This window comes from Rhodofomes roseus (genome assembly GCF_022264815.1).
Source record: "Rhodofomes roseus strain CIRM-BRFM 1785 chromosome Unknown C8Q71scaffold_20, whole genome shotgun sequence".
NCBI lineage: Eukaryota > Fungi > Basidiomycota > Agaricomycetes > Polyporales > Fomitopsidaceae > Rhodofomes > Rhodofomes roseus.
In genome coordinates this window covers 93,486-117,890 of record NW_025952976.1, presented here as the reverse complement: position 1 = coordinate 117,890, position 24,405 = coordinate 93,486, and the positions used below count along the sequence as shown (strand labels likewise).

The following is a 24,405-nucleotide window of genomic DNA, read 5'->3' as shown; positions in this document are numbered from 1 at the left end:
GAAATTCCGCAGACGCACCTGCGTCGATACTGCGGTCAATTGCGAAATTGGACCAACGTACCTGGGCTATGTGGTGAGCGCATTTAGCAAGAACGAGACGAGGTGCGTGAAGGCGGAAGTCAGAAGGCCACAACTTGACAGTGATATCATGTTCGAACAGCTGGGAACGCGCCGTGGGTAGCCATACTGGCAGATGAGCCTGTTCCTTTCCACGCGGTCGAGGAGGGTCGGCGTGTGTTCAATGAGCGTCAGCCACATGACAGAACGTAAGCAGCTGCAGGTTCAGAAGTCTGAGAAGGACGTGCCGAGGCAGGCGATCCAGGGAGGCTGCAAGCGTCGGCTGGGATAGAAGTTGTGCGTCGTAGAGCGACTTGAACGGCCAGCGCCCGCCGTCAACGCATCCTCCCCGAGACTGCGTCGGGAGGGACAGCGCGCGAGGGGCCCTAGGGCGCGCACAGTCAGCATGAGCGGCCGTTGAGTCAACCGTTCTGTCAAACACACCCAGAGTGCACAGACGCCCGTACCCGGCTTCCTGGTGTGACAGCCCTGTGACGCTCGGCACATTTACGCAAGGCCGCGGCGCGTGCGCTGATTGGGTGGGGGGAGCCCGGGACGCGGCGGGTGTCACAGAGGGCGAGGGACGAAGGTCACATCCGCGGGAGCCGGAGTGACGGTGCTGACATCCGGTGTCCGCTGCTCGCCGCCGACCTCATAGATGCCCCCGTCCGACTGTTTCCCATCTCCCTCTCGGCCGACTCTGCGTCTCTCTCCCTCTCCCTCCCCTCACTGAGGGCGACCACCCATGTCTTCATCCCGCTCACGGATTGCGGCCTGGTTCGCAAAGGCCGCCTCCTTCAACGTCGAGTCCCTTTTCGTTCGCACGCGCGAGCCCGGTCCTCCTCGGTCCGTCCTCGTCCATCAGGACCTACCAGAAGACTACTATGACAAGAAGGGGAGGGTAAAGAAGGAGCACGTCTTCGCTACTAACCAACACATCACGGCAAAGTACTCTATCATCACATTTCTGCCCCGGAACCTACTGGAACAGTTTAGGTGAGTCTCAGACCTCCTTGCGCACGGCGCTGGCAAGGGATGGGAGTGTGAGAGATATTAGTGGCGGATGGGAGCTGCGGTCAACCGTTATGATTGCAGTCGACATGCACGAGACACCATGGCCGTCATCGCTCAAACTGTATGCTGCAAGGGTTCCGTGCGCTGCGTACACTGGCCGCATCAGCCTGTCGTGTGCAGGAGCTTCCACAGGCGGAGGAACTAGTTGGCTGCCCGGAGCAGGGTAGGACGTGGCGGGCCGTTAGTCATCGTGCCTTCGCGCTCGGGGCTACTCATTCAGCGGCCTCTGGCGGATACCTGTGAGGTGCGGGCGCACAGGCGCGACAGGCGCGATCGTCATAAGGAACGCGGGGCCGGACGCCGCTTCCGTTGATCACTGACGTGCTCCCCTAGTGTACCTCCGAGAATGACGTTCTGTGAAACACCTTCATCTATGAATTCTTCGCGTTAATCCGAATAGGAACTGACATATTCGGTTCAGGCGTGTTGCAAATATCTTCTTCCTCGCTATCGCCATCCTCCAATTCTTCCCCATCTTCCCTACCATCTCCCCCGGCCTTGCCATCCTCCCACTACTCATCGTCCTCGCCATTACAGCCCTCAAGGATGGCTACGAGGACTTCAAGCGGCATCAGGCTGATCATGCTGTCAACCGCTCTCAGACCCGAGTGCTCAGAGGTGGCGCATTCAAGAATCCCAATCCAATGGAGGCAAAGACGAAGACGTTCATCCCGGCGATCGTGCCCATGATTATGTCGCATCGCCTGAAGCGCAAGTCGGTTAAGACGGCAGACGTCGAGGCGCTCGAGCTCGAGGCGGGTGCGCCGCAGGAGGGTATGACGCAAACAATGCCAGAGCGACCTTCGGGAGAGGGCGAGCCTACGTTGGAGGACGAGGAAGATATTGAGTACGATGACGAGGAACCGGGCGACGGTTCCTATCGCCCAACGAGCCCGCGCATGAGCGCACATGGTCATGATTCTGACATTGGGCACCACGACCCGAAACGGGCCCATTGGAAGAAGACGGCATGGGAGGACGTGAAGGTGGGGGACTTTGTCAAGATCGTCGACAACGAATCTTTCCCTGCGGACATCCTCATCTGCGCTACCTCGGAAGAGGAGAACGTGTGCTTCGTCGAGACGAAGAACTTGGATGGAGAGACGAACCTGAAGTCCCGTACTGCGTCGCCCGTGCTTACCCATCTCCGTACGGCGGGCGCGTGTGCCGACCCGCACATTCAGTTCCGTATCGACTGCGACCGACCAGAGACCAACCTCTACAAGCTCAATGCGGCGGTCGTACCCGAGAAGGGGCAGAAGTCTTCGGTCGACATCCAGCAAATCCTGCTCCGAGGCTCGGTCTTGCGGAACACACGTTGGGCTATCGGTATCGTCCTCTTCACGGGCGAGGACACGAAGATCGTGCTCAACTCTGGCGGTGCACCGAGTAAGCGCAGCAAGGTGGAAAGGCAGATGAACCCACAAGTGTACGTGCCTGAGACGGGCCTTCCTATATCTTATTTTCTGTATGGCCTGAGTCGCTTACGGGATCTCGCTAGATTTATCAACCTTCTCATTCTGGCCGTGATGGCGGTCGTTTGCGGTATAGTGGATGCCGTTCTGGAACAACGCTACTACCCTCGTGGGGCGCCTTGGCTCTACGCTGACGACCAGTCCGACAACAACCCACACGCGAACGGCGCCATCACCTGGGCGTTCGCTCTCATCACGTAGGTCGCTCTTGGATTACACCGCGGATTCACACTGACCGGGACTATCCTGATCGGCGTCGCTTAACCGCCGGCATCTACCCACTGCAGATTTCAGAACATCATCCCGATCTCGCTCTACATCTCGATTGAAGCCGTGCGCACGATCCAGGCGCTCTTCATCTACTTCGACCATGAAATGTACTACAAGCCGTCGGACACGCCGACGCTGGCGCGCAGCTGGAACCTCTCGGACGACCTCGGCCAGATCGAGTACATCTTCTCCGACAAGACCGGGACGCTGACGCAGAACAAGATGGTCTTCCGGCAGTGCTCGGTTGGCGGGCGGACGTACAAGGGAGAGGGGAGCTCACGGGTGGACGACGGCTCTGCCACGAAGGTCGGACTTCCTGGAGAGGAGGGCGAGCGTCGCTCTTCTGCGACACAGAGCCCGGAGACGCTAGACGTGAAGAAGACACCTACTAGTTCGACCGAGGACATCCCTGATGTGCTTGCTGCGGACAAGGTCGGTCTCGCGGAGGGTGCACTTAGCCACTTCCGGGACGCAGAGCTCAGTGCGGACATTGCGGCTGCTATGAACGCGGACGAGGAGAGCGAGAGTGCTGTCCACGCGCGGTTGATCAACGGGTTCTTCACCGCCCTCGCGCTCTGCCACACTGCGCTGACGTCGATTGACCCTGAAACGGGTGCGATTCAGTACAAGGCGCAGAGCCCCGACGAGGCGGCGCTCGTCCAGGCCGCCGCGGATGTGGGCTTCGTCTTCCGGGGTCGCGACAAGGAGGAGCTCACGCTGCAGACACCGTTTTCGACTGCGTACGAGAAGTACGAGCTGCTGAACATCCTGGAGTTCAACTCGGCGCGCAAGCGGATGAGCGTGATCGTGCGCAAGCTCGGTGACGATGAGGCAGAGGAGGAGGGCGGCCGGGTGTTCCTGCTGACGAAGGGCGCGGACAACGTCATCTTTGAGAGGCTCGAGCCGGGCAACGAACAGCTGAAGCGTCAGACGGAGAAGCACCTAGACGAGTTTGCGGGCGAAGGTCTGCGGACGCTGACCCTCGCTTACAAGGTACTCCCCGGTACGTGTTTGGCGATGCGGATAGTGTGGAGCGTGCTGACACCGTCGCAGATGACTATTATGAGGAGTGGAGCCAGCGCTATCAGGAAGCAGTCGTCTCGCTTGACAACCGTGAAGGGAAGATCGACGCGATCTACGAGGAGATTGAGAACGGACTGCGGCTTCTTGGCGCCACTGCCATCGAAGATCGTCTGCAGGATGGCGTACCCGAGACTATCGCAGACCTCAAGCGAGCCGGCATTAAGGTCTGGGTGGCTACTGGGGACAAAGTCGAGACTGCTATTGGTGAGCTCATTGCGTGTGGTATGCAAGTACAATGGAGCTGACATTCATGTAACTCAAGCCATCGGACACAGCACGAACCTCATCGGACGCGAGGATAACATCGTCATCATCCGAGGTGGGTCGGACGGCAAATCCGTTTACCACCAGATGTACAGTGCCGTCGAGAGCTTCTTCCCGCTCAGTGGCATCCTCGGCGAAGAGGGTGTGTACCTGGAAGAGGACGGCAACACGCCCGTGTCGCCCTCGAGCGGCTACCCTCTGCAGCGCGTCAATACAGGCATGTCCGACCTCGTCGGCCAGCATAACGGAGAGCGTCCCGGTGGCTTCGTACTCGTTGTCGACGGCGCTGCTCTGACGGTCGCTCTCGGCGACGAGAAACATAAGCACCTGCTCCTGCGCCTCGCTATGCAGTGCGAGGGTGTCATTTGCTGCCGTGTGTCCCCACTTCAGAAGGCGCTCGTTGTGAAACTGGTGAAGGATGGTCTCGGTGCTATGACCCTCGCTATCGGCGACGGCGCGAACGACGTGAGCATGATCCAAGCGGCTGACGTCGGCGTTGGCATCTCCGGTGAGGAGGGTCTCCAGGCGGCGAACTCGTCAGATTATGCCATCGCGCAGGTGAGTGGGAGCATGTACTTGAGATTACTGATCGGTACTGATGACGTGTGTACGCAGTTCCGGTTCCTCAAGAGATTGATCTTGGTACACGGGCATTGGTCGTACGCTCGTAACGGCAATATGATCGTCAACTTCTTCTACAAGAACATCATCTGTATCGGCGTGCTTTGGTGGTTCCAGATCTATTGCGCGTGGAGCAGTTCATAGTGAGTGATTATCACGCCTCACATCCCCCTGCAGTGCTGACATCAGTATGCGCAGCGTATTTGAGTACACTTACCTCCTGTGGTGGAACTCGTTCTTCACGCTCGCTCCTGTCATCGCCATCGGTCTCTTCGATCGGCATGTCGGTATGTATATGTGCATAACTCATTCGCTGGAGCTGTTGGCCGACGAATGTCTTTTAGATGACCATGCTCTGATGGCTCTTCCTGAGCTGTACGACCATAGTCGCAAGGGCGAGTACTTCGGCCTCAGACTTTTCGCCATCTACATGTTCGATGGTCTCGTGCAGGTATGCGTCCTTCTCTCCTGTAGACTGAACTAGCAACTAACTTGTGCTTAGTCGGCTTTCATTTTCTTCCTCATATTCTACGCCTACTCAACGACTACGACTGCTCGTTCGGACGGATATGCCGTGTATCAATACGAGTTTGCGACGGTAAGTAGTTCACTTGCTATGTACAATCTTGTACTCATATGAAGGATAGGTCATGGCGATCTCTGCAGTCACCGCCGCAAACTTGTTTAATGGTATGAACACCCATGCCTGGACAGGCTGGGTGTTCTTCGCTGTGGCGCTCGGTCTGGTTCTGGTTTGGGCCTACACAGTAAGTTGCACTTGCTTAGTCGGTAGAGTTCGACCCTCATGTCATCATCTCAGGGGATTTACTCAGCCATTACGCCGGGATGGTTCGCCACGCCTGTCTACGGGAACGATCACTATTTATGGCCATCCGCCTATTTCTGGTTCGGCATTATTCTCACCGTCGTCCTCGCCTTGCTTCCTCGCTTCCTGGCCAAGGCATACAAGCAGTCGTTCGACCCGAGCGACTTGGACAGGGTTCGGTATCTGCACAAGTACTACCCCGATCACGATTTCTCTAAGGACAGGCTGCCTTCGAATCCTGGAAACGCGAAGGTCCAGCCGGCGTTAAGGCGGAAGACCACAAGTGCTAGTCGGCGCCCTTGGAGTAACAACCTCGCCGCTGGCAGCCGGACAGACATGGCCACTGGCCTCCAGTCACCACACCGTGGGTTCGACTTTGCCACGGAAGAAAATGGCGTGGCCCTGCAACGGATGCAGACCAACCTGTCCGAGCAGCAGGGCAAGCAACGCCTATTGTTCCGGCGACCAAAACGGAATGGCTCCATCCTGCAGACCTTCTCATTGCCGCGGTCACTCCGGCGGAAGAAGCCGCCACCATCGCGACTGCGCGAGCCCGCCGACTCGCCGGAGTCGGTGTACTCAAGACCGTAGAGCCTCCCGGCTCGCTTCGCATCGTCCGCGCCATGCTCCATGTCATGACCTTACGCTCGTTCCGTTTGTGCCAGTTGCTCATTTATCAACCGGGAAGTGTATCCATCAGTGTTCGACTACGACCCACTACACCCTACCACACTAATTTTCTGCTTGCCCCATCTGTTACACATCCTCACCTCATGATACCGCGTCTGCAGACGCGATGCCACGAACTCTCCGTAGCCTACCCCGCTTACTTAGACAGTGCATTTGTAATACCAGCACCACGCAATGACACACTGTATCTATTTCCCAGTGCTGAATATCTTAGTCGTGTGTTGGAGGCTACGATTATGGGAGCGCTGATCATACTATGTAAGTAGATGCTGTGTGCGTCACCTCATGCTGCTCATGATACGCCACCATCGGGTCGCAAACGTAACATCGCAGAGTGTGCATGAGCATGAGCAATCAATTTGTAGGTGCAATGGAACCCATGAGCCATGATACGACGAAATAACCAAGGGTATGCCAGCGAATTACGAAGACCGAATGTGCGCTATTGTACGATGCTAACATAGAAACGGCACCTGTTGCACCGGTCAGACGAGACAGCAAGGGATGCCAGAATTGCGTCGTTCCCGACGTGAGAGATAACCCAAGAAACCACGACGACAATGAGCGTGAATTACTCTGTTGTCGTGGTTGTAATAGTCGTTGTGGTCGTGGGTTCCGTCGTAGTCTCCACGCTCGTCTCCATATTCACTTCAGTCTTCACCTCCGTCTCTGTTTCCGTCTTCGTTTCCGTCGTGGGTGTTTTCTTCCGAGTCAGCGTCTCCGTCTTTTTCTTCTTCCCAATAACCTCCACCGTGCTCGTCCGCTTGTACGCGATATCCGCGCTTACATTCGCCGAGTCTGATTGTGTCCTCGCCCGTAGCTGTGCCCACGTATTTGATCCGACCTCCTCCTCCCAGACTCCGCCCTCTTCGTTGTCTTTGCGAAGGTCCTCTGGCGGTGGGCTGAAGATATGGTCCATGGATCGTGACCTAGACACCTTCTTACCGGGTGTTCCCGCAGGGAGGGGTGGCTGAGACGCAGCGCTGTCGCTGTTGGTGTTGGTGTTGGCGTCTTTGGAAGACTTTCGCCGGAACAGCGTCCGCGTCGCGCCCTTGACGAACTTGCCGATAGCGGCGAAGGCCTCCTCCGCGGGGTCCGTGCCGAGGTCGTCGTCCACCTCGTCGCGCAGCTCCGCTTCGGGGTCGTGCTCCCAGATTGGGATGGGCGGCGAGCCGTCCGCGGGGAAGTGAAGGGGGAGCTGTGTTGCGAGGTTGGGGTTGATCCCCTGTTCACGCAGTTGCCGGCGGATGGCCAACATGCGCGAGCGCGCGGCAACTCCGAGCGCGACATTGGACTTCCGGCGACGGGGCTCGAGGGCCGGGAGCGGGGCGAAGGAGATGTTCCCCCCGGGTGTGCTCGCGACGGAGCTGGAGCTGGAGGTTCTGAGGATGGACGCGCGAGTGGGGGTGTCCAGAGAGGTGGAGGTGGATGCTGAGAGGGATGATTCGGCGGACGCGGAGAGGGAGGACCTCGACGATTCGGTGCGGAGGTTGAGTGCTGGTGCCTCCGAGGTCACAACAACTGTAGCCATGTCGGGATGGGTGAGACAGCTCGGCGGAGGTCGATGCCGGCGTCGGAAAGGATTGGATTAGCGGGAAGGCTGGTGGGGTCGTCCCGAGAAGATTAGGACACTAATGAGCGGATAGGATTGGGCATCGACGAGCCTTCGCCAGTCGGTCAGCTCGTGCACGCAGGGCTGCAGACGGACCGCTCACCGTTGTTGGATCCGCTCGGGAGGGAGGGGCAGGGGGAGAGACGGGGCCTGGCGAGGAGGCGATGGACAGGGCTCCAGGAACACGCGCCCAGCTGTTATCCCCTTTCGCGGACTATGAAGTCACATCATCCTTACGTACTTACCTTCCCACACATGACCTATAGCTCTCCTACTGATCACCATACTAATCACTCTATACAAGTCGGCAAAGACTCTTGGAGCGTTCAACCATCCACCGCTTTGCAACCACTCTGCGCTGGCTTTGCCCATGGGCCCCCACTCAGTGTCTGCTCTATAGCCATCTGCTCGGAAAGCCGGCGTATCGTTCCATAGCTCGACTCGCTGGTGGATTCAGAAGCCGGTGTGTAACTAGTCGACCACCGTTCGTCCTCTTCGGTGTCAAATCCATGAATCATGAATGGCCAATCAAGCTCCTAGTCCCAGATTCATGCCAGTATGTCTAGCTCCCGGGCTGAATCACAGGCATCGCAATACGGCCGTAGGCGGTCCAACACCGCGCAGTCCCTCTACAGGCCACCACCACCACCTTCCCTTGTGCCGCTACGGTTTGGGGACACCAAAACGCTGACAATCTGGGTACACGATCCCAGCCAGCCGCCCGGCCCGAACGTCATCCTGAACCATGCACACTGGCCCGGCGTCGTGGAGGGGGATATGCTTGCCGACGAAACGTCTGGCTTTCTGTTCAGCGTACAAAAGGACGAGGCTTCTGCGAGGCAGCAGGTGAGCACATCATTATTTTTCTCTGGAGTATGGTCCTTATATCAATCAGCTATCCATACCACGACCTATAGCAGAGAAATTCGACCTGCGTAATCACGGGGAAGTGACCCTGACCAAGGTACCGACACATACGCTGCCCGCATATATCATCACTCTGGCTGAGGAAGTAGCTTAGATAGACAGGTCGAAGTACTGTGCTGACTACGTCGAGCTGACATTCCAAGACCAGTATTTGGGACGCAATGAGATGTGGAGACTTGGATCTCACCTTGTTGGACAATGCATCTACGTCCAGCAGGAGATTTCATTCATCGGGGTGATTGGGGCCAAGGTGCAGGCGATCTACGTCGACGGACGCAAGGTATGTAGGGATGAACATGCATTGTGCAGTGAACTGACATGACATTAGGTGCCCGCGGCCTACGTGACGCCCGCAACGAAGACACTGTACCGCTCATTGTCGGCGAAAATAACCATCTTCATCCAGGTTTGTCGAGAGCTTTGGCAGTTCGCCGGCGACGGTGAGCGCTACAACGAGAAGATCGTACATTCCTTCCTTCCCGAGCTATTCGCGCAGTGGAACGAGGCGAAGACGAATCACATCGTGACGATAGTGCTCATCTCACGCGTCTTCTATGACAGCTCCGAGATCGACTACGCAGCCGGGCCCCTCCGGCAGGACGACAGCGGACGGTGGTACAAGGACTTCTTCAAAGTCATCACCGACCTCGAGGTCCTGTACGACTGGAAGCCTACGCTGGTTGACCTGAAGACGTCCTTCTGGAAATTCCAGCGCGATATCTTACTTGCACACCATTTCCATCGCGCGTCCCTGTCATCTGAAGCGCAGCCTGAACAAGTTCGACTCGTAGGCCAGCTCTCGTACGCTCGCGATGGCCCGCTGCTGGAGGCTCTGAATCTCGGACTGAACCCTACGGAGACCCACTACATCGATCGCTCACTCTCTCTGACGGGTTCTTCGACCATCGTTATCACGCCTGGGACAGGTTACTTCCATGTGTCGAAAGAGCTCTTACGTCTGACGACAACCCGATTGCTGGACCAAGGCTTTGCGGTCGAACTTGTCTCGCTCGCCAAGCCCCCGCTGCACCAGAGCCCGATCTTCTCGTTCCAGGCGGTGGATCCTGAGCTGACGGCGGCAGCGGTGAAAGGCGGCCCGAGGGCATTTGATCCGCTGTGGGCGGACGACGATGCGTCGCGTGAGTGGGATGTGGAGAAGACCACGTTCTGGTGGGAACCCTTCTGGATGACTGTGTCGTATTGGGACAAGCAGATGGATCAGCCAATCAGACCAGACAGGTACGCAAGACGGAGCTTCAGTTTCCAGCGCAACTGATAGGGCTTTGTTAGATTCGTTGCACGAGCGAAGATGCACGAAATTGAAATGCTCGGCCTGCTTGACCACGACGTATTATCCAACATCGAGATCCCTTTCTTAACCAACCTCGTGCCGAATGAAAGCACTGGTCCTGTCACAACGGAAGACGCAGACCAGTTCGACTCGGATATCTTCTCGTGCGGCCAAGAACCTCAAGCCTCTTCACACATCCGGCGTAGTCTTACTCTCACCTCGTCTGGAAGCGGCACCCTCTCTCGAGCATCGACTGTACGCCTGTCCGGGAGCTTGAGACTGAACGCAGTCAACAGGGCTTCGACATCGTCTGCCTTCCCTTCTATCGAGGAAAGCCCACGAAACCCTCTCTTGGACCTCCCGGCGGAGGGTTTTCCCCGCGATGTGGAGAGCAGACTCCTGTCAGCAACGTCGGGCGGGTTGAGCACATCGCCTTCCCAGTCATCCATGCGATCCGTTCGCTCGTCTCACTCGCACAGGAGTACGGGTTCCGCTATGTCGTCAACAAGCCATCGGTCGCGATCCGGCAAGCCCCCGCTCCCGCGCGGCTCAACGAGCATGAAGTCTCGCTTGACCCCGTCATGGCTGTTCAACCCCTTCAGGAGCGGTATCAGTCAACCACAAACGTCTCCGGTGTCAATATCCACTAGTGGTGGCGGGAACTCCGAAAGCCAGGGCACATCTCACTCCAGCAACTCGTCGAACACCTCGACTGCCGTCCCAACGCCGGAAACATACTCTCCGGAGAAGAAGGCGATCCAGATCCCGCGGTCCAACTCCCTGCGCAAACGACCTACAGATGAAGAGACGTTGGTCTCTCGTCAGGCATCGCCGAAGCGGCTCTCCCCCCTGAACGCTTCTCCGCGCGACTCGTTCTTGGCCGGTAGACGGCGGACGATCAGCAAAACATCCACTCAGCTTTCCATTGCCCCGTCTGCACCTCTGCTCCGAACCAACCCTAGCAAACCAACCGCAGCAGTCCCGTACCCTCTCTCTTCCCTCGCACGGCGGTGGCAGCACCTATTCCCACAGCCCCTCTCCAAACACGATACCAAATGGAAGGCGATGATCATCCCGGGGTGCTTGCCGCTCACGACGGAGTTCTTCCCATCTATGTCTGAACTGGAGACGACGTACGACATGCACCCATATGACTTCGTGGTCGAACCGTCGGGGGTGCAGTCCTTCTTGGTGAGACCGCCTAGCATGGTGGGGAACGCGGACGACGTCCGGCGCGCCTGGGCGCTCGTAGTGATGCGCGGAATGGTCGCTGTTCGATTAGCGCAGGGCTTCCAGTTCGTGATACGGCCGCCTAAGTCCATCCAGCAACAGGAGGACGCTCACAACGCCCTGCGGCGCACGCGCTCCTATCTCGCTGAGGACGACATGAGCTCAAAACCGGCGGGTATCGCGGATGTTCTCAAGTCTGCGGACGAGCCGGTTTACCTGAGCATGAGCAACGAGATACATCGCATCGCGTATATCGGCGATTCTGTTCAGGTGCGGCGATGGGTGCGCACGATGCCGCGTGCGCGACCTCTGAACTACCAGTGCCTTATCTGGCCGAAACTTGGGGTCGGGTACACTGAGTTGATGACGTCCTTCGTCTCTCATGGACTAGAGAACTACGGTTGGAATAGGTGAGTTGCTCACACACTGCTGCTGTTGTACTAGGCACGCGTATCTTACGTTCTCGCCAGGCTTGACATGCTGGTTGCGGGTTACGAGAGTCAATTCAACGACTCGATACGCTATTGGCGAACTCGCTTCGTCGTCATTCCCACTGACGAGTCGCCGGGCATTCATTCCGGTCCTAATGGAGAGGAGCTCAACGACGAAGAAGTACGCCTGCTTGGTATCGATAAGCTCGCCGAGCTATTCTCTCGGGCCCGCTGGATCCCTCCCGAAGACCGTGGCAAGCCTGTCCCACCACTTCGATTCCTTACGACCGATCTAGATCCGGCTGCGAGCGTCCTTGACGAGTCTCTGACGGCGCAACTGGAGGAGATTCACGCTTCTGGTCCGCTACGCAAGAAGCCGAAGAGTGCCAAGGACATCAGCGATATGTCACTCGCCGTAATTGCGAAGGCTATGCGGGAGGAGGACGGTGTGCCTATCAAAGAACACAGATGGCACGGCCGGAAGTATGCAAATTCATTCACTGGTTCAGACTTCGTGTCCTGGCTCGTGCGCGAGTTTCGCGATGTTTCCAATAGAGAGCAGGGCACCGAGTGGGGCGCGAAGTTGCAAGAACAAGGCCTGTTCGAGCACTGTAGGGGGGCTCACGGATTCCTGGATGGGTAGGTAATTTCCCGGTTACATGGTGAATCCGGGCTGACGAAGGCGTAGGCACTACTTCTACACCTTGCGCGGCGAGTATCTTGTTCCTATGACTCCACGAGGAGGCGGTTGGTTCCGCGCAGCCCGTCACGTCTCGGGAGAAGAATCAAGTGTGAGGACTGCTCATTATCCTGGGAATGTGGAGAAGGGTTCGCCAGCATCTCGCAAGGCAAGGAAGCGTCTGATTTTCAGTCAGAGCATGGTGATAGACATTGACCCGAACAAGGTGAGAGTTTTGCTCAATTAGCCTTGGCCGTGCTAAACCGCGTTCTCAAACAGCGGAGTGACCAAGCGGAATCAGTGATCCTGCACCACGATATCATCCACAATCCTGCCACTTGCTTCCACTTCGAGCTGCAGTGGATTGGCACAACCGCACGGTGCATCGATGATCTTCTCCGTCAGTGGAGCCGAAGCATCGAGCGCTACGGGCTCAAGCTGGTCGAGGCTTATGTGACGCAAATCTGCGACATCCAGGAGCGTAATCCGTTCCAGTCCTGTTTCCCTCTGCCGCTGGCTGAACCCCCGCCGATTGTACCTGACTTCGAGAAGCGGGTAGCGGAAGGCGTGCAGACAAGGCATTACTTCGAGTATGCCATCCTCCGCAAGTTCGGCTTCGTGGTGGATATCGAGGCTGCATCTTTATACCCAGACTCGGTCGATGTCGTCTACTCGTACCGTCGCTCGCCCTTCAAATATTCGCAATGGGTACATCGCTCCGGAGTCGCCTTCGTCCAAGTCCTAGGTGGCCGGGAAGGATTCCTATTCCTCACCAATCGGTTAATGGCACCGGGCCGCCTTGGCACGGCTCTCAACCATCAGAGGCCTGCAGCTGCTGCTGAACACATCCGCATCAAAATGCAAAGGTTATGCTCCGACCGCGAGGCGCTACGTAGGTTCTACGAGGAAGAACTAGCTCAGCTACCCCCGACGCTTGAGGAACCTCCTCCGCTACGGATATGATTGTGGGTGTTGGTCATGTCGTCGGGTCTTGTAGTCATCACGTTGAGGACATCGCCTTTCCGAACACGCAGAATCCTAAGTTATCACGTCTGCTGCCAGATACATAAACCTATCTTACGCCCCAATGCCCGACTCTAGATTTGATGCATCGTACAACGTGCCATTCCGTATCGCTGGTGCCCAGACTTTCCGCAACTGGGCAGTTCTTCACTGGTGAGAGAATCGTAGTCCTCGTGCCATTTGGTCACTTTCGCACAGGCCATGTCTCATCACGCGGCTGGTGTCTATACTGAGTCTAGGATGGCGTGTGCAGTAATTTCTCAACTTCGATAAGCGACGGTGCTGCGATCCGACCTCTCTTATCTTGTGCTGAATGCCATTATCATATATGTCGCGATCGTGCATCGAGGGCGTGGTCCTTGCCATAATCCCTGAGCGCGCACGGCTCCGAAGCCGATCATATGGTGACCCTGTAGCTGCTCTGTCAGGCTACCAAAACCGTACAAAGTCTCCTCCGTTGTTAGTCGTGCAGACACACATCGCCCGCCAGATGATGGAGGGCAGTCCGACTGGTCTCGACCGGTTGCCCTATGACGTTCTCCTCCAAATTTCGTTCCTCTTACCTGCAACTGACATCATCCATTTACTCAGTACGTGCCGGACATTTCATCTGCTGGCCTGCGACGAATACATCTGGAAGACACTCTCAAAACGCATCGGTCTAGATGATATAACCGGTTTTGGCGGACGCTCATTCCGTACGGTTTACACGGGGCTCCTACATGCCTATGCGCCACTGCTTGGGCTGTGGGCCGGCGATCATCCATTCACGGGTCAGATCCTCGGATTTCGTCTGGATCTTGGAGGAGACGGACGTTCGCCTGGCATCGTAGGCGAAATATGGCGTTTCAAACCACTCGACCCGGAAGAGTTCGATGACCCTGGCGCCATACAACAGCCATTGTGCGTCCCGGCCCTTAGGATTGGCTTCGCCGTCCATGCATCGGATGACCAACCAGCAGTGGTTCAGAATACAACTCAGGCGATGGTCTCCTGTTCTGTCGACAGCTCGACGAGGCCGTCGCATCCCGCGCAGCTGACCATCGTATCGGAGACCACGGAGGGCATCTTCCTCCATACACGACACGGTCAGCACCAGCATCCTGCCTTTCCGCATCCCGCCTGGCACGACCACGCTCGTCCATTTCCCAAAATATCCGTAACACCGTCCCTGAGTGTGACGAGTTCTGGATTCCTTGACATGCCGTCCCGTCCGCTGGTACCTATCTGCTTCAAAGCTGCTACGGACGTTATGTCACCGCGCGCGATATCTATCACTTATGCGGGTGACTGCATCGACTCACTGGCACCTTTCCTCGGGTTCAAGAGCTCCATCCGGGACCCTCCTCGTTACTACCCACTACACACGCGGGAGGACTGTGGTACCATTTCGGCTGACGTCCGCTCGCATGCCGCGCACCTTACGGGTCTCTGGCTAGGCACTTATGGGCCTCACGGAACGGAGTGTCTCTTCCTGACTTACGACGACACGACCAAGTCGTTGCGCGCTATCAAAGTCACCGGAGACGAGAACGTGCCTCGAGGAGCCGTGAGTTGGGATGTGTCCACAGCTGAGGCGTGCCAGCTGTCGGGACAGGAGCGCGATCTTTGGTCGCGTACCATGGGCGGCGTTGTTCCGGCACATACATATCGTGGACAAGGAGCAATCAGCGCGCGCGGATACATGTACGTGTAGCTTGGGCATGCTTCCGGACGGTTTGCTGAAGACAATTTATCCTCGACAGGCCTCATCAAAGGATGCAGTTTGATGTTATCCTTACTGTTATTGGGCCGGACGAGTTGCGTCTTCTGTGGATTGACGACGGAGACGTCCTTGGCTTGAAACGCTATCGGGATCACACCGTGACATACTGCGAGCATGCCTAATTTATGCACGAATGCGAGGTTGTATAAGTATACTCGGCAGCTTGTGATCACGTGGATTTACTTCTGTTCCATGTTCCTTGACTGGTGAAGATGTTTGGAGTTCTTGAGGACAGGCGATTGAATGGTCTCGTTTCGGGAGGTGTAGAAGGTCTCATTCAGTTTCAACAGGCTCCTGTGATCCCGGGTGCCACTGACCGAAGGTTTACAAGAGAGGCTTATGTAGATACGTATGATGCCTCCAACTTGGTAGATTCACGGTGGCTGAACTGGCCTTCGGAGCGCTGATGAGCCTAGCCTGAGGATGTGGAGGATCGGAGCGCCGGGCCGCCATGCTCATTATGCCTCCGCATTTGGAATACGCTGTGTCATCCCCTCTTCGCTCACAACCGCCACATTAGACTATAGCACAGGTCAGGGCCTGATCTACGACTGCAACAAACAGACTCTGAGAATGCATTCTCAGGATATGCAGACATCTACCGAAAGCGCTGACGCCTTGAGCGCTGCAATCTCTGCATCCAGAATCGAACAGGCACCGTATGACATTCTGTCTGAGATATTGACCTTGCTACCTGCCACAGATATTGTCCATCTCCTTAGCACGTCGCGAACGCTTCGTTCGTACATCAAAGATGAGCGTATCTGGCGAACCGTCTCGCGCACATACGGCGTGACGGACGTCGCCAACTTCGGAGGCCGGTCGTTCTACACTGTCTACACGGAGCTACTCCACAAGCACGGGCCTCTGCTTGGCCTATGGGCAGGGGACCATGCATTCTCCGGGCATATCCTAGAATTTCGCCTCGACAAGGGCAATGAACACCGTCAAGCAAGCATCATCGGCGAGTTCTGGAGGTTCAGAAAGCCGCAGATGTTTCACATGAACATCGATCAGCCTCCGGAGCCACCGCGCTATATATCCGCAATCAGGATAGGCTTTCCATTGACACTTGACGATGGCGACGCACCTTCGAACGACGTCGCGCGGGTCACTTGTTGCGCACCGGCCAATGGTGCGCAATTGAACACGCATCGAGCCCATGTCCACCACGTAGAGCAGAGTACGAACGGCATCTTCCTGGGAGGCGACTTCTTCGTGTCGCTACTTCAGCACCCAGACTTCCCTCGGTCGAGGGAAGCCACCTGGCTCGACCTTTCCCGCTCACCAATACCCCTCCTTGCCGTGGCCGCACCCACCCCTGGCCGTCGGTCCCTCGGCGTCATCAACCCGTTCTTCGGGCTCGCATGGCAGTTTGTCATGTCAATGCATGTCGGTAACACAGGCGTGGTGAAACCTAGGGCGCTCTCGCTGTCATGCGACTCCGATTGCGTAGAGCTAGAGTTCCCGGCGCTCTCGATGCGTGTCGACAACTCGGTCACCCCGCGATATTACCCGCTTCGCAACGAGATCAGACAAGGAGTCGAGGGCTGGTCAAACGAGTGGAGCCCTGCGTCCCTTGCGGGCCTCTGGCTCGGATGGTACGGGCCACACGGGACCGAATGCATCTTCATTGACTGGAACGAAGATACGCATACTCTGACCGGCCTCAAGATCATCGGGGACGAGAACGTCCCGCGCGGAGTCCCGAGCTGGCAGGTCTCGACTGCTGAGCCGTGCCAGCTCTCGACGGAAGAGGACCTGCTTTGCGCGCATGTTCTAGGAGACCGTGTCGCGTGCAGGAAGTATCGCGGCACTGGTACCACAAGCGGAACGGGCTTCCTGTGAGTTTGATCTTATCTTCATCGGGTGTCGCACCCGTCGCTTACGCCACGATATGAGTCCTAGCCAGCAAGGCCACCCACCCATTATTGTCGCGGTCATCGGACCCGATGAGTTGGGAGTTATCTGGGTCGACGGCGGTTTCATGCTCCAGAACATACGATATAAAGGCAGGAAGTAGGGTTGAAGTGCGCGCGATTATGATCGCGTTGATTGACGGTCTGAGGTACGATTCTCGCCACTTCACGGTGATCGCACTTACATGATAGTTCTAGAATTGTATCTATATACCTGTTCAATGGCGACTTCCCGCTGTATGACTACCAGCCGCTCTGAATCCGTCTTCTCCGCGTCCGTGTAAGAGAGCATTGCTCGGCAGCGAGAGCGAGGTAGGCCAAACTTCACGTAGTGCGGTCCTGATACGCCATTCATCAAAGCAGTCGTTTCTATGGCTTGATCACAGGCAAAGGCCCCATATGTGCGAACAGGCCCCATACAGCAACGCAGCGATGCGTCGAGCTTCCCAAAACATGCAAACAACGCATCCGAGCGGGTTTCGAGAATATGCAGGTAGGTACAAACCCAGCTATCAGTTATATGGGCTCCACCGTTCACGCCGCCGATTAACAGTAAGCACGATACATGGTCCTGCACATCTCCTCCGCCGCTTACGCGGATTCTGTACGTGTTTTGTGAGCACTGACCTAGCGATTGAATTTCGCGGCGATGCGACACTCACACCTGACCACACTATTGTTACGACCGAAGGTTGACCGCATGGCACTGTACATGCATCAACAGAACTCATGCAATGCGCTGTGGGATAAAACACCCTCAAATATTCGTTTTGCCACACGACTGAACCACAATCGACCGCACGGGAAGCCGCATGTGTGTGTGGTCGTACTTTGATCTGAGACACATTGACTTTGGGCAGCATTCCTGCTTACCGTCTAGCGGGACGCCTGTAACATCACAACGCAGAGATTATGTTGGCCTTCTCATAAAAGCAGCCACTACCTGCAGATACAGTACGTCCACGACAGTCTTATCCTTCGTTGCACATCATGTTCGTGTTCACGCTCTTTGCATTGGCTAGCTATGCTGTCCTAGCCGTCACAGCTATGCCGAATGCCGTCCATCCTCGCGTAGGTAATCACAGTCCTCACGCTGCATCGACTGACTTAACGCACCACAGGCAACGACGACAGTGGACCCTTCTTGCCCGATCGTCTCCGTCGAAGTGATCACTCAGACGCTATCGGTCATCGCCCCGACTACCACAGGTCCCTTTGAGACTACAACGTTCACAGTGACTTCCTTCAGTTTCCCATCAGCCACTTCGACGGAGACAGTGGTCGAAGGGGATGGAACGACGCACACGATCACGTTTCAGTATATCAACGACGATGGACACCCGCCGTACCCCTCTGACTGTCACTGTACGTATTCGCCTTGCGATGCCGTAGGTGCGACGTATACTGATACTGAATTTAGTCACCTATACGAACATCCCGTATTGAGACTTGTGGTGGGGATACAGTGGGCGATGTAGGATGAGGGGGCGGGACGGCATATGGGCTTGCTTGGTACCTTGTAACGCATCACTGACCGTTAAGCGATGATGACTTGGAACGTCGAGAGGGCCTCACACTCTAGGAGTGAGATCTATGAGGTTTCAATGTTCGCTGCACGCGACTCGGGACATTATGAGTCTACAGTATCCAGACACGGAATTCGCTATAACTGCATGCGCAAGACTCGTTACACCGGTCCAATCAGGGCTCAGACGGCAAATGTCACCCTCCGAGTCGTCCGGAGAACGTGCATCTAGAGCTCGTACTCCTACATATGACCATACTATGTATACAGTAACTCTGACCGATGTCTATCCGCGCGCCGTATGCGTATCCACCTCTCAATACTAAGTAAGCTATATAGGGGAGGTTAACCAGAGACTCCGTAAAGTAGGAAATCGATGAACACCGCATTCGGCGGCTGGAATACAAGTACAGTATATACGCAGATCATAGACGACGCAAGCTTGAAGTCCCATATCTGTCAGCAAATAAGTCAGACCGAGAGCGAACAGACTTACCCTCTAATCGCTATCCTCTCGAGGTGCTCTGGCAGAGGTCCTCAGCGGACGCCAGCGCCATCCGGAACCTGACTTTTCCAGACGGCCTAGCAACATATGGTTCCCAGAACCGCGCCTGGGGGCCCTGAAGACCAATCCTTCACTGATCGTTTCTTGCAGATAGAAGAGCCACCATTTGTCGTCGACGCCGTCGAGCATTGATGGATGGCTAGGAGGGGATGCGCTCGTCCCCAGGCGTACTAGGGGCATCAAGGCCATACCATCGTCGGTAGACCATGATACGGCTGGAAATTGGGAGATCGTAGTATCCCTTTCCACACGTATACACCCCACCGGGGGTTTCTGCGAATCCACACCTGGTGGCAAGGGTGCGACGCCCCCGCCCACGTAGGTCAAACCCGCGCCAGTGACATAGTACGCCCGGCTGGGGTCGCCGTTGCAGTCCCCCCGATACGTGAGGTAGATTGTAAGAAGCGTCCGGTTGTAGTCATCGGTATTCTCCCCGTGTTCTTCACGAAGAGCAGCATATAGTGCCCATTGTGCTGTGTACGTGTAGAGCTCGATGAAGTCGCGGAAGAGTTCGGCGCGAACCTCCAGAGGCGGCACGCCTTGGGCAGCTTGTTGGGAAGCTACGTCTGGATCGGCGTCGACAGCCCGCCTCGTCTCCCTGCGCAGGGCGTAGTAGTAGTCGCACATAGACCTTACATTCACCAACAATGTGAGGCCACTGAACAGAATCCTTCCGGGAGAGTACTCACCTATGGGAAGGCCATGCGGCCTGCTGACAGGCTTTGCCACAGAACGCAACCATATGGCACCCCCTGCACACAGGAAAGTGTTCACCTTCGTCGGGAGCTGCCAGACAGTGATGACATGGAGATTTCTTGTCGCGAATGGGACCAGCATCGGCAGAGCGGAAGCGGCGACGCCTACACGGGGATAGCAACATAGTCGCTGCGCGGGAACTGCGTTAATTTGCTCACCACGCGGGCAGGTGTCGGGTCCTTAAAGCACTATGACGACTGTGCCCTCTGCTGCCTCAATTACATAAACGAGGGTATAGAAGGTCGGAGGGCTAGCCCGGGTCGCTGGTGCGACCTCTATCCTCATTCCATGGAATGCCCCTAACTAGCGGCACCGCATTAGCATTTGTGTCAACTTGACTGCATCCATAACTCACTTAAGGCTGGTTGGTCCATGCGGCTCCTTGGCAGCCCTACTGCAGTACGTCACCTCAAAGCGCCGTGCACACACCGAAAAGTCCACACTAGCCTCGTGCACTGTCGAAAAATGGCTGCACTGGGCACGAAGTTGTGGCGAACGGGGCCAGCCAGTGTCGGCAGCGCGGAAGCGATACCGAGGGGACGCCATAATCACGACGAAGGAGCAGTCCGACCGACCCCTGCTCTAGGTACGGAGTATTTGGCCATGGGATACCCATCGTTATCTCAGCCCAACCGAAATGGCATAGTTAGATGATTAACGGTGACGCCACCACTGTCATCTGGGGGAGAGCCCCTATGACTATGGTCACTCGTACCCTTTCGGGAGACGAGATAGTCGCTGCACGGCGAGTCAGCCAGTCAGATGTGTCACTTGCGCTCCAGATTCATTCGTCAGACCTGTTCGGAAACCAGAACTTAGTCTCCGCTCATCTTCGTCCGTCTATTAGTTCGAAGCGAATCGAGAGCCTGATTCAGGACCGTTATTCGGACCGCTATTTTAGGTTCAATCTGGGAGTGTCAATGAGATGCGTTGCAAAGGCTCGCGCATCCCGGCCATGGAAAATGAGGTGGTACTCACAAACCACGTGACCGTGCTGTACCGTGTGCGGCCTGCAGGCTGCAGGCCTGAGGCAGCAATCGGCAGATGCTTGAGAGAGATATGAAACCTTACTGTGTTATGACTTGCTTCGATCCCCACAGCCCAGAGCATATAAAGTGCATGGCTAGAGTCTCTCCGAGTCTTTCCGCTGAACACTCGCTGTCGCAGACACCGCCAGTGTCGTACTTCCGGTGTCCCGAACTTCTCCATCATCCTTGACATTAGCGGATACGCTCTAGCCCCCTTCATCATCTACAAAATTCAGAAATGGGCGCAGCTGGGAGCCTGCTTCCCTGGGCGGTACCTCCTCCACCGATAGTACTTCCGCCGCCGACATTCGCGTCGCTGCTGTTAACTCGCCGTAATAAATCCAGTCTTACCCCGGGATCTTAGAATTGACACTCACACATCGCGTATCGCATTTCCATCAACACAGAGGGTGCATTCATCGTAGCAGGCATCACATTGGTGGCGTCTGCCTTGGGTTCCGCGAGCGCAGCCAACGCAGACGTCCTGCGAGGGAACCCAGCCATGCGAGAGGCAGAGGAGCGCATCCGGCGGCTCGAGGAGGAGCTCAGGCGAGAGCGCCATGAGGGGCCTATGCGAGACTTTCTCAGGAACATCCAGAACACACGCGAGATCGAAGAGACGAGACGTCGCCTGGGGTATAAGGAGGGCATGATCCACTTCGCCGTCGCCGGGGTTGCAGGCAGCGGCAAGTCCTGCTTAATCAACGCGCTTCGAGGCCTGTCCAACAACGACCCTCGCGCTGCGCCCGTAGGCACAGCCGAGACAACGAGGGAGATCCACCGATACGAAGACTCAGACGTTGCGCAGAATCAGTTCGTGTGGTACGACATCCCCGGCGCGGGGACGCTCAACCAGGCCTCGGAGGTCGACTACTTCCGGAAGCAAGGCCTGTACATCTTCGACTGCATCATCTTGCTCGTCGACTCCCGCTTCACGGCGACGGACGTCGCTATCCTGCGATGCTGCAGTCAGACAAAGACGCCCGTGTACATCGTGCGCTCGAAGGCGCTCCAACATATCTGCAACGCCGCTGAGGACATGGTGGGAGATGGCAGGGGTAACGCGGATGGGTGGGATACAACGCAGCTCTGGGAGGCGGCACGCACAGGATACATCCGCGACACCAAACAGACCGTGGATGATAACCTGAGGCGGCAGGCCTCGACGACCAGCGCGTCTACATCGTGGACAGAAAGACGATGCTGCGGTTGGTCACGTCCCGGACGGAGCAGAGCCCGTCGGATCTGATCCACGAGGAGGAACTGCTAGTCGATGTCCTCATACAGATGAGCGAGCGGCGTCGGAACAACGCGGCTGCTCCCCCATCGCCCACGGGCCATTGAGGCGCACTGATTTGGCACGTATATTGTTAGCGTAGTTATGTCTGAGAAGAATGGCCCCGTAGGACATACATTACATACTAGATAATCGTTGTGTATTATCCCCACTCCCCTCAATCGCTATTCGTGCTTAGCCTGAGCTTAGCCAACTTGATGAGCGAGGCCTGCCGCCGTCGCAATCGTGACGGAGGGCGCAGTCGCACCGGATTCCGGTCTCTGCTTCCGCAGACAGTGGTCTCCTTGCATAGACCAACGGGTACAGACCCTAGATAGGCGCCGAATGCTGTGGGTCGAAACGTGCCTAGACTGCTGAGCGGCGAAGTACAACGGAGCAACAATTGTCTACCTGGAAGGAAGATGGGTACGGGCTGTCGTAAGGTCGGTCTTTGAAGCATGAAACGTGAGCATGAAATCGGCGGCCGTGCATGAGTCGGACCTGCCCTGTGAAGTGCCTGGAAAGAAGCATGAAGCAGGGACGCAGGGAGAAAAGCAGGAAGACGAGACGTAGTGGCGCACTCCGCGCGATGTATACACCCGGTGATTTCGATGGTTTCTCACCGAGGTCCGCGATCCGTTGTCACAGTGAAACAAGCACCGACAGTAACGGCATACCAGGAGGGTCTGCAAAGAGTTCACAGCGAGTCCGGCCATCTTAGGCGCCGCGGAGGACGCGCAACTTGAGCCATCCTCAACCCGACAAGAACGCCGCTGTGACACACTCGGGACGGTGGCGTTCAGGGGACCGAAAGGTCGATGTATGCGCCGTGTAGACCGTATGATGCTGTCCAGAACCCTAGTCAGACGGCATAACGGTGAATGTGTATGAGTTGTGGCACCGTGGCTGGGATACGAGGGACAACCACCTACAAATTCTCCGGCGCTAAAGGTCTATAGCGGCCCAGGCCATCTACACATTCCGCGACGACAACGAACAAACGTTTCGGAGTGATCAGAGATGACCGGGCTTAGAGGGGCACGATCGGGAAGGCCATCGAGTGATCGACGAATTCCAAATCCATAATGAAGGGTCCTCTAGTGGTCGGCGTGGAACGCGTGGAGGTTGATCTCCATCATGGATACGCTCCTCGGACGCCGTGCAGCGGCGAGTTAGCAACTGAGGTCGTCGACTGAGTGTCTGACGGGGCGCGACGCGAGTATATGCGACATGCAAAGCTGTAGGCCGTACGCTGTTGGCCACCAGATTGCGGGGACACGGCAAACCTTGATTCTTCAGTTCAGGAAGGCGCGAATTTGTAGTCCATACAATACTGACCATCAAAGGTTTGATCCTGAGGGTTACGACCTCCGAGGTTGTCGGGAAACGGAACACGCGACAGGCTTGTCGGCGAACGCTTGAGATTTTCGTTCAACATGGGTTAGAACCAAGACGACGGATCGGTATTCGGTGTAGCGGGCGTAAAACAACCACTCACCAATCTGCTTTCCTTGTTTTCATTGGCTGGTGACAGAGCCAGAGGAGATGGCCACAACCCGTCGCGGAGGAATATGCATAATCATCAAACAAAGTCCGTAGGTAAGTATCGGGAAGCGTGAGTCCGGAGCCCACACCGTCTCCGAAGGGCGTAGCCTTCGAATTTGGGAAGCCCTATACCAATAGGATGTCGGCAGGAGTTGATGGTACGGTCAGCATCGCGCGAGAGGTCACCGAGAGGTTCTGGTGAGGTCGATGTTGCTTTGTGAGCAGTACGCGTTGATCATGACCTATCTCGCCCGAACGCGCCACAGGGTCTTGAAGTTGTCGCACAAACGCCTCGCGAACGCTGGTCGCAGCTCCGCGATTCCCTAGAAGCGGCCGTCCTATTCGTTATTTCTCGCAGTCCGAAGTTCGAACCCACTTGCAGCGGACCGTATGCCCGCTCCAATCCGACTTCCGTGCCCTGTCACGCTCCTCGCAGAACCCGGATGATGCGTGCATTATTCGGAATGAGGGAC

At 56.5% G+C, this 24,405-nt stretch overlaps 9 protein-coding genes across 9 annotated transcripts; 6 read left to right on the top strand and 3 right to left on the bottom strand.

Annotated features, from left to right (window-relative positions):
- Positions 1-705: 705 nt before the first annotated feature.
- C8Q71DRAFT_775371 (phospholipid-translocating P-type ATPase) lies at positions 706-6,559 on the top strand. The gene is made up of 12 exons (XM_047924598.1): positions 706-1,053; positions 1,553-2,560; positions 2,633-2,803; positions 2,894-3,879; positions 3,930-4,163; positions 4,222-4,781; positions 4,839-4,987; positions 5,043-5,131; positions 5,189-5,295; positions 5,347-5,442; positions 5,492-5,611; positions 5,665-6,559. The coding sequence occupies exons 1-12, from the start codon at positions 803-805 to the stop codon at positions 6,259-6,261; spliced, it is 4,368 nt and encodes a 1,455-aa protein (XP_047775639.1). The 5' UTR covers positions 706-802; the 3' UTR covers positions 6,262-6,559.
- On the bottom strand, positions 6,560-8,229 carry C8Q71DRAFT_775369 (uncharacterized protein). The gene is made up of 2 exons (XM_047924597.1): positions 8,076-8,229; positions 6,560-8,024 (listed from the first exon to the last, which is right to left on the bottom strand). Exon 2 carries the CDS (start codon positions 7,889-7,891, stop codon positions 6,932-6,934), a length of 960 nt encoding a protein of 319 aa, XP_047775638.1. The 5' UTR covers positions 7,892-8,024; positions 8,076-8,229; the 3' UTR covers positions 6,560-6,931.
- A 301-nt stretch (positions 8,230-8,530) lies between these two features.
- On the top strand, positions 8,531-13,493 carry C8Q71DRAFT_713521 (uncharacterized protein; the record flags this gene model as incomplete). The annotated part of the gene is made up of 8 exons (XM_047920917.1): positions 8,531-8,818; positions 8,868-8,936; positions 8,994-9,179; positions 9,228-10,138; positions 10,190-11,830; positions 11,891-12,490; positions 12,540-12,756; positions 12,810-13,493. 8 exons carry the CDS (start codon positions 8,531-8,533, stop codon positions 13,491-13,493), a joined length of 4,596 nt encoding a protein of 1,531 aa, XP_047775637.1.
- A 553-nt stretch (positions 13,494-14,046) lies between these two features.
- On the top strand, positions 14,047-15,440 carry C8Q71DRAFT_713697 (uncharacterized protein; the record flags this gene model as incomplete). The annotated part of the gene is made up of 2 exons (XM_047920932.1): positions 14,047-15,239; positions 15,299-15,440. 2 exons carry the CDS (start codon positions 14,047-14,049, stop codon positions 15,438-15,440), a joined length of 1,335 nt encoding a protein of 444 aa, XP_047775636.1.
- A 451-nt stretch (positions 15,441-15,891) lies between these two features.
- On the top strand, positions 15,892-17,341 carry C8Q71DRAFT_860646 (uncharacterized protein; the record flags this gene model as incomplete). Its single annotated transcript, XM_047927817.1, has 2 exons — positions 15,892-17,162; positions 17,227-17,341. 2 exons carry the CDS (start codon positions 15,892-15,894, stop codon positions 17,339-17,341), a joined length of 1,386 nt encoding a protein of 461 aa, XP_047775635.1.
- Positions 17,342-18,227: 886 nt separating this feature from the next.
- On the top strand, positions 18,228-18,683 carry C8Q71DRAFT_725996 (uncharacterized protein; the record flags this gene model as incomplete). Its single annotated transcript, XM_047921737.1, has 3 exons — positions 18,228-18,308; positions 18,359-18,602; positions 18,658-18,683. 3 exons carry the CDS (start codon positions 18,228-18,230, stop codon positions 18,681-18,683), a joined length of 351 nt encoding a protein of 116 aa, XP_047775634.1.
- Positions 18,684-19,111: 428 nt separating this feature from the next.
- Positions 19,112-20,635, bottom strand: C8Q71DRAFT_850059 (uncharacterized protein). Its single transcript, XM_047926721.1, has 4 exons — positions 20,439-20,635; positions 20,017-20,386; positions 19,259-19,958; positions 19,112-19,203 (listed from the first exon to the last, which is right to left on the bottom strand). Exons 2-3 carry the CDS (start codon positions 20,205-20,207, stop codon positions 19,262-19,264), a joined length of 888 nt encoding a protein of 295 aa, XP_047775633.1. The 5' UTR covers positions 20,208-20,386; positions 20,439-20,635; the 3' UTR covers positions 19,112-19,203; positions 19,259-19,261.
- Positions 20,636-21,349: 714 nt separating this feature from the next.
- C8Q71DRAFT_725994 (interferon-inducible GTPase-domain-containing protein) lies at positions 21,350-22,455 on the top strand (the record flags this gene model as incomplete). Its single annotated transcript, XM_047921736.1, has 3 exons — positions 21,350-21,443; positions 21,519-22,169; positions 22,271-22,455. The coding sequence occupies 3 exons, from the start codon at positions 21,350-21,352 to the stop codon at positions 22,453-22,455; spliced, it is 930 nt and encodes a 309-aa protein (XP_047775632.1).
- C8Q71DRAFT_242131 (uncharacterized protein) lies at positions 22,441-23,355 on the bottom strand. Its single transcript, XM_047917241.1, has 4 exons — positions 23,320-23,355; positions 22,799-23,233; positions 22,534-22,753; positions 22,441-22,461 (listed from the first exon to the last, which is right to left on the bottom strand). Exons 2-3 carry the CDS (start codon positions 23,101-23,103, stop codon positions 22,594-22,596), a joined length of 465 nt encoding a protein of 154 aa, XP_047775631.1. The 5' UTR covers positions 23,104-23,233; positions 23,320-23,355; the 3' UTR covers positions 22,441-22,461; positions 22,534-22,593.
- Between the last annotated feature and the right edge of the window lie 1,050 nt (positions 23,356-24,405).